This window comes from Micromys minutus (genome assembly GCF_963924665.1).
Source record: "Micromys minutus genome assembly, chromosome: 15".
Taxonomy (NCBI): Eukaryota; Metazoa; Chordata; class Mammalia; order Rodentia; family Muridae; genus Micromys; species Micromys minutus.
The window spans coordinates 4,191,377-4,205,418 of NC_137984.1; the positions used below are offsets into that span (position 1 = coordinate 4,191,377).

General features: G+C 39.5%; 1 protein-coding gene across 1 annotated transcript; it reads right to left on the minus strand.

Annotated features, from left to right (window-relative positions):
* Window positions 1-1,874: 1,874 nt before the first annotated feature.
* Window positions 1,875-2,909, minus strand: LOC308430415 (trace amine-associated receptor 8a; the record flags this gene model as incomplete). Its single annotated transcript, XM_080929573.1, has 1 exon — window positions 1,875-2,909. One exon carries the CDS (start codon window positions 2,907-2,909, stop codon window positions 1,875-1,877), a length of 1,035 nt encoding a protein of 344 aa, XP_080785699.1.
* Window positions 2,910-14,042: the final 11,133 nt, after the last annotated feature.

Consider the following 14,042-nt stretch of genomic DNA (forward strand, 5'->3'; position numbering starts at 1 on the left):
GGGTTAGATGACGGACAGGCTCACAGTGAGAGACAGACAGACACTGGGCAGAAAACATTCAAGTGCTGCCAGTTGGGAGGTCAGGCAGGATGTGCTGCAGCAGAAAGAGGGTGGATGTGGGAGAGTCGGGGTAGGGATCCTGACAACTTCAGGACTCGAGGTATGAACCAGAGGAAGTGTGCTGAAGCTCCTTGGCACCACTTCCCAGGGACAGTGAGAGCAGAAGGAATGGGAAGAAGCAGCTTTTCACCATCTGCCAGTGTCCATGGTACCAAAAAGAGAACGCACGTTCTCTCAGTAGGAGTTCTCTGCAAAACATGTTCAGAACCATCCTTTACCGTGTGCAAATCTGTTCTTGTGACCTACTTATTTTATTTACTTATGTGTTTGTATGAGCATGGAAATGTAAGTCTGACAACAACATGTAAGAGTTGGCTCTCTCCTTCCATAATGTGGATCAAACCCAGGCCATTGGACTTGATGGCCAATGTCTTCATCGTCTGAGTCATCGCTGTTGCCTTCACATTTCTTCTGTTTTAATGTATTGCTACAATTCTTCTAGTTTATTACTAGTAATTTAATTTCCTACTGAGATTAATTTATAAATTACATTTCCTGTAGGTAGATAGGTGGATGATAGTCAGATAGATAGATGATAGATAGATAGATAGATAGATAGATAGATAGATAGATAGATGATAGATAGATAGATAGATAGATAGATAGACAGATAGACAGACAGACAGATAGACAGACATATATATAGATAGGAAAACAGGATAAATAAGATCTCTGTCATCTCTGTCATCCATTATTTCAATAATCAATTGGGCATCTATAGCTCAAGAACAAAAAACTGTGACACACAGCATTTTGGGTTGACAAAAACTATACATACATTTTACAGCAGTAACTTTGCAGATCTTAAGATGAATGCACTTGGTGTAAATTGTCATTGTACCAAGTCTATGTGGCAGATTTCCTTGCCAATTTTCTAGGAGACTGTACTAATTCTATGATGACCCACAAGGTCTAATTACTGGTTCCACAATATTGTATGTGCACATAGATTCTTCCTCAATTCTGAGTACAAGAAATTTACCTTCAGTCCCCCTATCTCCAGTGGGTAGAAACACAGATGAAATGGAGAGGGATTGTCAGAGAGGAAAAGGAAGCAGACAGTCGCTTGCTCAGTATCATCTAAACTAAGTAGCAGAATATAATTAAAATATAAATGCTAAGGGATTAATTTACAGGACTTCAGTACTGAAGACATAATTAAATTGTGTACTTAACATCCTACCAAGTCAAATATGACAGCTGGGCTTGCAAGAAAAGATGACTGCACACAGACACATACAGGTGAAGAACCTGGGAGAAAAATGCCATATGTGAGATAGGACCAGGAAAGAAAGTGATGCAGACACCCCAGGATCTTTGGTGACCAACACCTAAAATTAAAAAGAAAAGAAGATTTCTGCTTTTCAACTTATGTAGTCTTTGAACATCAAGGCACTCCAAGCTATTTATGCAGAATTTAAAAAGGAAAGTATGATCATATGAGAGAGAGTGCAGCCCAAAGGAAACAAGAAGCTTAGAAACTAAGCAACAACAAAAACAAAAAGTTTTCAAAATGGGTAAACACCAGGACAGACTCCTGAGACATATAGAAAGCATAGATTATTCACAATTTAATGGAATAAATGTATTTAAAATTGTTTAGTTTGCCCACAACTTTTTTCCCACTCAAAATTTTAAAAAAGTTATGCTTCTCCAACTCAGAAAAAGATTTATTTACTTCTGATATGGTACTTCCTCTCACTTGATGAACGTGGAAATATTCTTAATATCATCAACTTACTATTAATTAATATTTACTCTGAAAACAAACTCGTGGTAGATGAATGACTCTTTAGAATCTTCCCACTTAAAATAAGCTTCATGGCTTTCCTGAACCAAGGATAAAAGAAAGCATAGATCAAAGGGTTCATGGCTGAGTTATAATAGGCACTCCAGCAACAAATCTCATAGACATAGGCAGGAGTGATGAAGCCCATGAAAGCATCAATTAAAGTGTCAATTGTGTACGGCAGCCACGAGACCATAAATGCCACCACAGTGACCCCCAAAGTTTTCGCAGCCTTCCTCTCTCTCTTGGCCACTCTGGCTTTGTGACTCTCTGAGGATGAGTCTCCTTTGCTTCCACTCATAGAAGTTTCAATTTTTACAGCTTGCTGTTTGGCTACCAGAAAGATCTTGCTGTAGAGAATGATCATAACCAGGGTAGGTATGAGGAATAAAAGGAAATCTATCAAAACCCAGTCTTGATTGACAACGATTTGGCAGCCCCCGACACAGTTTAGAGCACTTACTAAGTTTTCAATCCCCTTAGCACTGATGCCTGTGTAGAACACTGCACTGCTGTACACCAGGGGCAGAATCCAGGAGATGCTGATGCAAACTGCAGACACGGACACCGTGAACTTGGTGGGATACACCAGAGGGTCCGTGACAGCGATGTACCTGTCAACAGAGATGAAGCACAGGTGGAAGAGGGAAGAGTAACAAAAAGCCGCGTCACAGCAGCTGTGAAGGCTACAAAATGTGTCTCCAAAGTACCAGCAGCTCTCGATGGACCTGACCATGCTAAAGGGCATCACAGAGATGCCCACCATGAAGTCAGCGCTGGCCAGAGAGGCGATCAGGAAATTGGCTGGAGAGTGCAGCTGCTTGAAATGGAGAACTGAAATCACCACCAGGAGGTTCCCACACACTGCCAGCACAGCCCCAAAGCCAAAGACCACATACAGGAAGACCCTGGGCCCTGGTGAATAGGAGGTTTTAATGCAGGATCCATTTATGTTCCCATAGCAGAGCTGCAGGGCTGGTTGGGAAAAGTTGCTTGACATGATTCTGCTTTTTGATGCTTGAGGGATTCCTGTCCTGCCAGAAGACAACAGTAATTGTGAGATATAGAAACTGAAGAAATGAACTCCATCCTGAACAGCTGATTTTAAATATTGCCACATAAAAACTCAGAAAATCAATCTCCCCATCTATAGTCACACAACTATTCCTATCTTAATGTTAAGTTTTACTGTTAATCCCACACAAACTTAATACCAACTTTCAACTGTGCAGGAAAAGCATTACCTGCAGGATTTCTTTCTTGCAAAAGATGATGGCTAAAAATATGAGAGCATATTCTAACGGCCACCTTTAATAGTATTTCAAGCCCTATGCTGTTTGGAGAAGACAGCCCATCCACCCCATCCATGGTGAACTCCTCATGAGGAATCCCTACAGTGCAAGGTGTGAATCCAAATGCCCACTGTTGTTAATTATAATCAGTAAGTTCTTTGAATTGTGTTTCTCTGTGCACTGCTAATTGGGAGAAGATTGCTGATAGCCAGGACCAAGCATCTTTTGACTAGTCTGAAAAGTTTGGTTTTTTGGCAATTGTATTATCTATTTAATATTCTTAGCATGATACATAGATATTTCTACCTGGTGGGTGAAGCACTTTTAAGTTCAGATGTCTAAAGAAAACAGCCCTCATTTTTGTTAATCCTACTTGTCTATGAGCATGAGGTTTATGCTCCTCCCATCTTCTGAGCTCTTCTATTTCTTTCTTCAGAGACTTGAAGTTCTTGCCATAGGAGTCTTTCATTTTTTTGCTTGAAATTACACTAAAACATTTTATATAGTTTGTGACTAATGTGAAGGGTCTTGTTTCCCTATTTTCTTTTTCAACCCATTTATCCCTTGTATCAAAAAAGGCAACTGATCTGTTTGAGTGCAATTTATATCCAGCCACTTTGCTGATATTTATGAGCTGTAAGAATTCTCTGGTGGAAATTTGGGGGTCACTTAAATATACTACTATATCATCCACAAATACTGATACCTTGACTTTTTTTTCCCAACTTTTATCCCCTTCATCTCTTTTGGTGTCTTATTGCTCTATTTAGAACTTCAATACTATATAGTATAGACTGGGAGAAAGAGGACAGCCTTGACTTTCTCTGATTTTAGTGAGATTGCTTCATGTTCCTCTCTATTTAATTTGATAGTGTCTGCTCTTTTGCTGTATATTGGCTTTACAATGTTTGTGTGGGCCTCTCTCCAAGTCTTTTAAAATGAAAGGGTGTTGTGTTTAGTCAAATAGTTTTTTTAGCATCTAATGAGATGATCCTGTGATTTTTTTCCTCTTTAATTTTGTTTATATAGTCGATTACATTAACAGATTTTTGTTTTTATTTTTGCATACTTTTAATCTCAGAACAACATAAAATAAACAAAAAAATCACACCACACAACACTTAACCCTCTATTCTGTGGGAGGGGATCTTCCTGCCTTAACGTCCAAGGACAGGATAGGAGAGATTCTTGTAGTCAGGAGCAGACCAGGTGGGTCAGGTCCAGTCAAGGCTGTTGGAGGAGCCACAGGGATGCTATACAGAGGGCACAGGCTTCCCAGAAGCCTTTAATTCCTTTATACAAGAGGCATCCTCATCACCCTCCACTGGGGGATCTCATCAGGAACAGAGCACTAGGCTCTTCTGTGGTGACCTCATCTTCACCAGTGCCGAGGCCTAGTGTAATCATGCAGTAGATGGGGCTGCAGTGAGTTTGGGGATCCTGAAGTGAGAAACCAGAGGAGAGCAGAGCAGTTTCAAACAGCAGCACCAGGTTCTTGTCAGCTTTGTCATTTTTGTCTTCCTCAGCCTTCTGCCACAGGGTCTCAACAGTGGGGTGGTCAGGGTTGATCTCTAGGTGTGTCTTGGCCATCTGGCAGCCCATTGTAGAGTTGTCTTGCAGTTTCTGGGCCTTCATGATCCATTCCATGTTGGCTGTCCAGCCATAGGTGCTTGTCACAATGCAGCAAGAGCAGACACATGCCTGTTGGAGATTGTCACTTTTTCTACCTTCTTGTCCAAGATGATGAGGGACATGAGCTGGGCAAGTTCTCCCTGAAAGAAATTCTCCAGCTCTTTCTCTACATGGTGCACTTCCTCAGGCATCTTGATGGGAGAGCCAAGTAGTTGTATGGAACACGGTGTCCAAGACCACTTCCAACTTCCACGGGAAGGAAGCCTAGGCTGCACAGGGGTAGGGGGCCCTCAAGAGCAATGTGCTTTTGTACATTACACTATCCCTGCATCCCTGGTATGAAACCTACTTGACTGTGGTGAACCATGGTTTTAATGTGTTCTATATTTGTTTTGCAAGTATGTTATTAGATATTTTTGCATCAATGTGGCTATCCTATAAAATAGTAATATATAGATTCAATACAATCCTTCGCCAAATCCCAACAATTTTTTTGCAGACATGGAAAGACCAACTCTCAACTTCATCTGGAAAAACAGAAAACAAGATAGCAAAACGATTCTCAACAAGAAAGGAAATTCTGGCTTAATCACCATCGCTGCCTTCAAGCTATACTCCAGAGCAATAGTGATTACAAACTGCATGGTATTGGTACAAAGACATACAGTTAATCAATAGAATAGAATTGAAGACCCAGAAATAAACCCACACACCTATGGACTGGTTATCTTTGACAATGAAGCCAAAAACATACAGTGGGAAAAAGAAAAACCTCTTCAACAACTGGTGCTGGTATAATTGGCAATCTGCACACAGAAGAATGCAAGTTGGTCCATATTTATTCTCTTGTATAAAGCTGAAGTCGAGGTGTATTGAGGACCTCCACATAAAACAAGATACACTGAATCAAACAGAGAAGAAATTGGGAAACGGCCTTGAACACGTGGGCACAGGGGAAATTTCCTGAACAGAACATCTATGGCTCAGGCTTTATGATCAACAACTGACTCATGAAAGGTCATTAAACTGAAGAGAATTTGTAAGGCGAAGGACACTGTCAATAGGACAAAATGGAAACCTACAGATTGGGAAATGATCTTCACTAACCTACAGCCAATAGAGGGCTAGTGTACAAAATACTCAAGTAGGTAGATTCCAGAGAACCACATAACCCAATTAAAAATTGGGTACAGCCAGGAGGAACCAGGCCAAAGTGATAGGAATTTCCACCATTCCAGGATTCTCAAGTTATCTCATCTGTCTTACGGTTTGGAAGTCTTGGTGAAAGACTAGGCCCGAGTATTTGAGGTACTTGAAAACTTCTTGCTGGAGTTGCTGTGCAGACTTCCTAGAACATTCAGCAGTTGGTCCTGACACTGCCAAATTGACATAACCGTAAATCAAAACTAAGAGCCCTGGATGATAAAAGCCAAGGAGATCCAGAACCTAGAGGACAGTAAGAAAGAGTGCATCTCTAGTAAAGACTTCACAGGGTCTGTTCACCTTTAAGAACGTGGTTCTGTACTTCTCACTGGAGAAATAGAAATGTCATGATATTTCTCAGGGGAATTATACATGGATGTGATGTTGGATAATTACAACCATCTATGGTTTGTAGAAAATAATTTCATATGTGGAAAGTATGTGAAGGTCTTGGATCAAGACAAACTGAGCATTATCCATGAGCATGTGAATATCTAAGAGAAGTCTTCTAAATGCAACAAGCTTAGCAATATCATTCATGAATGAACCCAAAGTACACCATATAAAACTAGCCACAAATATGTCTGTCTTCAATCCTCAAACTCAAAAAGACATAAAACTGGGAACAGTAAAGAAGTTTGCAGATATAAAGACTGTAAAAAAAGAAGTGGGGTCAGTTGTGACTGAGGACTTCCTGGATAATTCAGTGGAAGTGGGCCATTAGACGACAGGCTAAGAAGCTGGTGGACCCATAAGAGCCTCATGAGCCCAGAGCTCATGTTACTACTTTCTATTGCCCCAGTGACCTAGACCTTATACCTCAGAAAACTTGATGAAAAGCTCCAGGTGTGTGTGTCATGAGCTGCTTCCTTGTGTCAGTGTGCTCATAAGTGATAGTTATGTTTTAAACTTGCTCAGCATGGCTTCAGATGAACACAGAGGAGACGACTATAACTCAATAGCTAGAGTGTTGATTTTGTTCCATTTAAGTCAACAATAGGACATCCCCACCTAGTTAAATCTTCTCTTCCTAGAAATTCACCCAGTATCTTGTTTACTGTGCAAACTAACTCTAAAATGTTTTTACATTTCCTCAAAACTTTAAGTCACTGTGCTCTCAGAAAGGAACCCCTCCGGAAGTAGTGGTGGTATTTAAAACTATTTTGTACGAACGACTTATTTCATAGGAATGAATTTAATCCATTTAGCCAATAGTTAGTGTTTAGATGCTGATTTAACTGAGGAGAAAGGACACAGCCACAAACACATCCATAGTAGTCTGGAGCTCAGACCAAGAGAGAGGACAGAGGCTGGAGGAGGGCATCAGGTAAGGAGCTCTCAAGTGGGCTTTGCTGTCTTTGCAAATTTGCTCCACTGTGAGTCTCTGCAGGGATTCCAGACATTTCTGTTTTGTTTTTTTTTAACATGGTGTACAATGTTCAGCTTAGGTCTGTCTTATGAAATGATGCAATATTCCCCTCTGTCGCTAGCACCATGTGCATATTTGTGTATGTTTGTGCAAAATAAAACATCTACACACTTTCCTATGTAATTCTGGAGTTGAAAGTCTCTGTACTTCTGGAAACATTGGAATATGTTTTCATCTTGTTCTAACCTGTTCACAATGAGAGTCAAGTGTTGACTTTAAAAACATACGTGGCTATAGTTACCCTAGCTTCAAAATTTAGTGTATAAAATCTCTCCAAAATGCATTTTTTAATTACTTTGAAAGTAATGTTAACAATAAGAAAAACAAAATACTAATTCTAAAATCCCACATGACATGAATGTCCTGCAAGCTGTTCAGACAAGTATCATTTCATTTGATAACTACATTACCTTTATTCTTTACATTGGGACTCCTGAAATTTCTGTGTGGATCCTTGATATTTTATGCACAAGTTTTTTTTTCCTTTCAAAAAAATCTTTTTAAACTCATTTTATTGGACACACAAGAAAATGCATTGAGTATAGCATCGTGGTGAGTCTTTTGTAGCACGGGGCATGTATGCGATTGGAACCACACACTGGCCGCACGGGGCATGTATGCGATTGGAACCACACACTGGCCGCAGTGAATCATCAGCTCTTCGTCCTCATAGTCCATAGACCTGTTCTGTGTGGCAGTGCTTCATGGACAACACTCATGTTACCTCCGTTCTCCAGAGGAGAGCTCACCCGCGCACATGGCATTCGACTTAACCCAAGAGAAGCCTCTGCAGGGTGTAGAGGATTTTGAGCATTTCATACACAGGTCTTATGGACTTGGTAGCTCTCTCTTCATCCTTGCCTTGTGCACAGCCTCTTTGGAGCAAGAAAAGTGACTGGCATCAAGTTATACCTGTCATATGCAGTCTTCATGGTCAGTCTCTGAGAAACTGTCTTCTATACTCTCAGTTAATGAGAATTATTAATCATCACACAGTTTCCATTTTATAAAACCAAAGGAAAACGAACAGGGATTTAAGTTTTTAGAAGCAAATGACAAATGAGTCATCATTATATGGGTGAAAAATTAAAACTTGGTAATTGTTTGCTTTAAGAAATATTTTTAGGGGTTTCAAATTGCAAAGCAATGTTCAAAAAGGTGTGGCAATTTTGTATTTTTAGTAAACATCCAACATCTTAACATACAAGGACAGAAATGTACCTATCTAAAGTGGAAATATTTTCACAGTATCAAGTATTATAACAAATGATTTTATACAGCACAGTAAATTACAGCCAGAGACCTGTCTCAGAAATAAAAGTGCTTGCTGTTCTCTAAGAGGATCTGAGATCATGCATACATGAGGCATTTCACAACCTCCTTTCACCCTTGCTCCAGGAGATCCAATGAGGTTTCATTGAACTACACAGGTATCTACAGACATGGCATGCATCAACACAGAGAGACAGACGCAGTCACTCATGTCCTAAGGGAAAAATGCTTGGTTCAGAAATCAAGCTCCTTGACCATTCCTATTCTAAGAATGCTGTTTTCCTCTTTTTTCTCCATTTTCCAGTGTCTTCCCCATACTATATATGCATATGCATGTATTTGTATAAACATTGCATATGCATATATAGATACAAATATATACACACATTCAGATATATATTATTGTTCTGTCCATTTTTATACAAATGTATGAGAAATGTGACACTTTAGGGATGACCTGCAAATGTGTGGAATTAAGACTCAGGCAAAGGCAGTAGAGAAATGAAAACTAACATTGTGTCTGGACTGGGGGAAGTAAAGAGGCCATGATAACAGCCAGGGGAACATTTAGTGTGGCTTCTGTTACAAATGTAAAACTCTACTGCAGCATTGCTGCATCTCATGAATAGTTCATAGAGGTGTCAGTGTGCATAATGGTTGTTATCATTCATTCATTCATTCATTCATTCATTCATTCATTCATTCTTAGCTATGCTAGGAATGGGAATTGTGGCTTCACAAATACTAGGCAAGTTCTATCACTGTTCTATATCCCGAATCCATGATTACTGTGTCTATATTTTGTTACTAACAAACTTCTGATAGCCTTACAACCAAATTATTGCAAATATTGCCACATTGAAGAGTAGTGATGGGAATTGTCCATTTACTAATATTTTATATGATATGTCTGAGCACATCTTTTAAATACTATTTAAAATACACAGAGCTTTATATAATTTAGTTGTCAATTTAAGTATCAACCTGAGAAAACACATTTTAACATAAGCTATTGTGAGTTAAGAAACATTGTAAGAGATTTATATTTGATGAATAAGATAAAGCTATATTTTAAAATAATTACTCTATATTAGAGGCACAGTATTTCCATAGCTATGCTGGGTAAAAGTGGATTAGTTATTCTTTGTAACAGTATGGAAGCTTTTACTGTGTAGCAGGTAAAGTCTTATGCTTGATTTCTAAGAATCAGGGCATCATAGTCTAGAGGATGGACCAGTGCTAACATTCTGGCTGATCTTGAGAAAACCAACACAGGAGAAGAAGTCCTCTGGAAGGACATAAAGAATACAGAAACAAGCAAGACCATTGACTTTGAGGATATTCCAAACTTACTGGGAAGAACTTAAGGCATTTTTAGTAAAAATTTATTACCTTTATAATCTATTTCTCTAAGAATGTGCTCTACAGATTATTGAGTAGCTGAACAATGTGCTACTCAATAATCACTTGGTCAAGAAAGAAAAAAATTAAAGACTTTTTAGAATTTAATGAAAATGAAGGCACAAGATAACCAAACCTATGGGATACAATGAAAGCATTGCTACGAGGAAAACTCATAGCTCTGAGTGCCTCCAAAAAGAAACTGGAGAGAGCACATACTAGCTTGACACCACTCCTGAAAGCTTTAGAACAAAAAGAAGCAGATACACTCAAGAGGATTAGACAGCAGGAAATAATCAATCTCAGAACTAAAATCAACCAAGTAAAAGCAAAAAGAACTATACAAAGAATCAACAAAACCAGAATCTGGTTCTTTGAGAAAATCAACAGACTAGATAAACCCTTAGCCAGACTAACCAGAGGGTACAGAGACAGTATTCAAATTAACAAAATCACAAATGAAAAGGGAAACATAACAACAGAAGCTGAGGAACTTAAAAAATAAACTCATCAGATCCTACTACAAAAGGCTATACCCAACAAAACTGACAAATATGGGTGAATTGCACAATTTTTTTTATTAGACACTCTCTGTATTTACATTTGAAATGTTATCCTCTTTCCCCACCCCACTTTCATCTCTCCTTTCCCTCCACTTGTCTCCACAAAGGTACACTCAATCCTGACCACTTTCTTCACCCCAGTGCCTTGGCATTCCCATGTATTGGAAAAATATACCTTCACTGGACCAAAGGCTTCTTCTCTTCTTGATGCTAAAACCCTGCTATTTTGTGCTGCATATGCAACTGGAGCCATGGGTCTCTCAATATATGCTCAATGGTTGGTGTTTTAGTCCAAGGACTATTACATAGAGAAAGCCTGTCAACACACATACAGAGAGACACACATCACACATGTGTGTATGTATATGTATGTGTGTATATGTATTTATATGTGCATAATACTTTAAGTATGCGTATAATTACAACATCCTCTGTCTTGAGTGCCCTTTATTTCTTTTCCCTCATACAGCCACTGGGTTTAAAGAAGATAATTGACTTTCTTCATGTTAATTACACATCCAGTTTAGTCATTACCACACAAGGAGATGATAGGGATAGATGAAAATGAATGAAATAATTTTATGGCCAATTGTGTCTGCTCACAGTATGTGGACTCCATGTCTGTACTAAGCCTCTAGTCATGATGATGTCATCTTCCACACTCCATGGGAAGCACAATAATGCCCCACATACAGAAGGCTTGCTGTCACACTACACTGGCCTCCTATTTCCTTCTCAGCTCCTGCACGAACTCCATGAAGGTTCTGCCAAGGCTCCATGTTTTCCATGTGTGTCCTGTGGAGCTCACACTTCTTTATTGTGTACCAGAGAGGGCGAGTGGAGGTTTCTCCCCATCACTCAAATTACCTTCTCAATTTTGCCTCCCTTCTGCTCCAAATATGCACAGCGAGAGTTAAGGAATATTGCTGGGTAAGCAGGCATAAGTAGGGAATAAAGCTTGAACTCTCTTGTCAGTACCTTCAGTAAAGGCATGAACATCCTTTCGACAACATGACCATTGGAAAACTCCACAAAGGTTTCTGTCATGGAGACTTCAAACAGGAATTGGGAATGATCCACTGAAAACATGGCCCAGATCTTTTTGGGTTGGGGGCAATATTCTCCCAATGGAATCAGGTATGTACGATATCAGAGAGATTGCACTTGTTTGGAGATCACACTGAGTCCTTCTTACATGACCAAGGGGAAGGTTATTTTCCTAGTGCCAATCCTCTCTTTGTTTCATCCTTCTCAGTTCTGGACATTGAGTGGGTTTTTAAGACAGGGATGCTTTCGCAACAGCACCCCTGCTGGAAGCCATCTACTGTGGAGTAACATGTGAGCATCCAATCAAAACCCTCTACTGTGGGGAGTGACTTGTGGACATCAAATCAAAGCCATCTACTGTGGAGAGTGACTTGTGGACACCCAATCAAAGTCATCTATTGTGGAGTGGCATGTGGGCATCCAATCAAAGTCATTTACTGTGGAAAGTGAAATGTGGACATGCAATCAAAGTCAGCTACTGAAGACAGTGACACAGGATTTAGCTCTATTTAAGGGTCAGGCACTCTGGTGAGTATATAGACAATACAAATTAGATTTTTTTTTTTTTTGGTAGGGAGGAGGTTAAAAATGGCAAAGAGCCAGGGAGTGGGAAATAAACGTGATAGGGGTGTATACTATGAAATTTCTTAAAGAATCAATAAAAGTATTATACTGGAAAAAGAGAGAGTGGAGAGAATGGAAAATAAAGGTATTATTCTCTGATTTGGAACTAGACCACAAGGGCAGAAAAGATAATATGCTGAATTGAATGTAATTTTGTAGTTTTTATTTCAAGTGTGCTAAATTGCACATGGTTTTTGAAGTTTTGATTTAAATTATATTTTGACTGAACTTTAAATACATAAATGAACTGGTAGGCAAGGGAGGTCGTTTAGTAGCTCAGTAAAGATGGCGACTGGACAGAGGGAGAGTACATAGAGAAGTGAGAGAAAACAGATAAAGCCATTTTGTGATACACCAAATGTAATCTAAATTAGAGACACATTTAACTAGTTAGGCTTGTGGTGCAAGTAGAGCTAAGGAAGATTTTGATGGTTAAAGCCTGTCCTCTGTTCATTTTCTGAATAGTTCAAATGCTCTGTGGCAATACTGTCACACATTTCAAGATATCTTATTTAACATAAGTGATTAAAGCTAGATTTTTCAGTCCATCTTAAATTTCTGTACTTGGGCTTCCATTATCAAAATTTAACTTTATTGCGGTGAAAATATTCAAGAAGATGTCATCACTTGACTCCCAAGTTCATATCCAGACTTCATATTCCCAAATAGGAGGAGCAAATGGCAGGCAGCAGCCAATGGAACCTAGAGAATTCTGAGGGCGGAGATGACCCTGAGGTGACATTAGTGTCTGAACCATGCCACAGCCTGAGAAGAATCGAGGAAGGAATCAGATCACACAGGCTCAAGGCCTGGATATTCTCTGATGAGTGATGGAGAAATTTTCAAGTTTAGTAATCAAGTGTTCAGTTCAGTGCCCATGACCTAAACATCACACTGACGGAATCCAAAGTTTTAGTGACATTGTTCCTAACATCTCACTGAAATTCCTTACAACACAACCTGGAATGATCAAAAGCAGATGTACTCAAATTAATAGAAAAGCAATAGCACACACATGCCTGCACATGTGCTCCTGCATGGGCACACACAAGCACAGACATGAGTACAGATACACATACACATATAAATACATACATGAACACTCACACATATAATCATGTAGACACAAACAGTCATCAGTGATGGGGCCTTGTTCTTTGTAATGGAGGAGTATTTGGGAGTGGCCCTTTTTCATAGAGGTAAGGGTGGTGCAGGTTCATATCTGATTATGATGACATTTGGTGTGAGCCTTGGTCTCGTCTGACCTAAGCACACTCACTAACAGAGCAACAATCCTCCGTGATTTACCAGGGTGTGATGAATGAGCTCTTCTAACCAAAGCAGTCCATGCTCAGAGTAAACACTCCACAAGATTACATGCGATCTTCTGAAGGCTTGAGTTCCCTCCTTCATGTGCTTCCCGTTCATGAGTCCCTGTGTTTGCTACTGGGCAGCTCCATCAACAGACACTAAAATAGGGCTTGTGCTTGAAACCAGCACAGGCAGAGAGATGGTTACAGAATAATGATACACTAACATGTTCAGATCTATACTCAGTTTCCCAGTGCATAGAAAATATTCAGAAAGACATATTGATTAAGGGTGGAACATGGAAAATTACTTATCTAGGGTGTTTGAAATCTGTCTCAGTCAGCGCAAATATTGGTCTG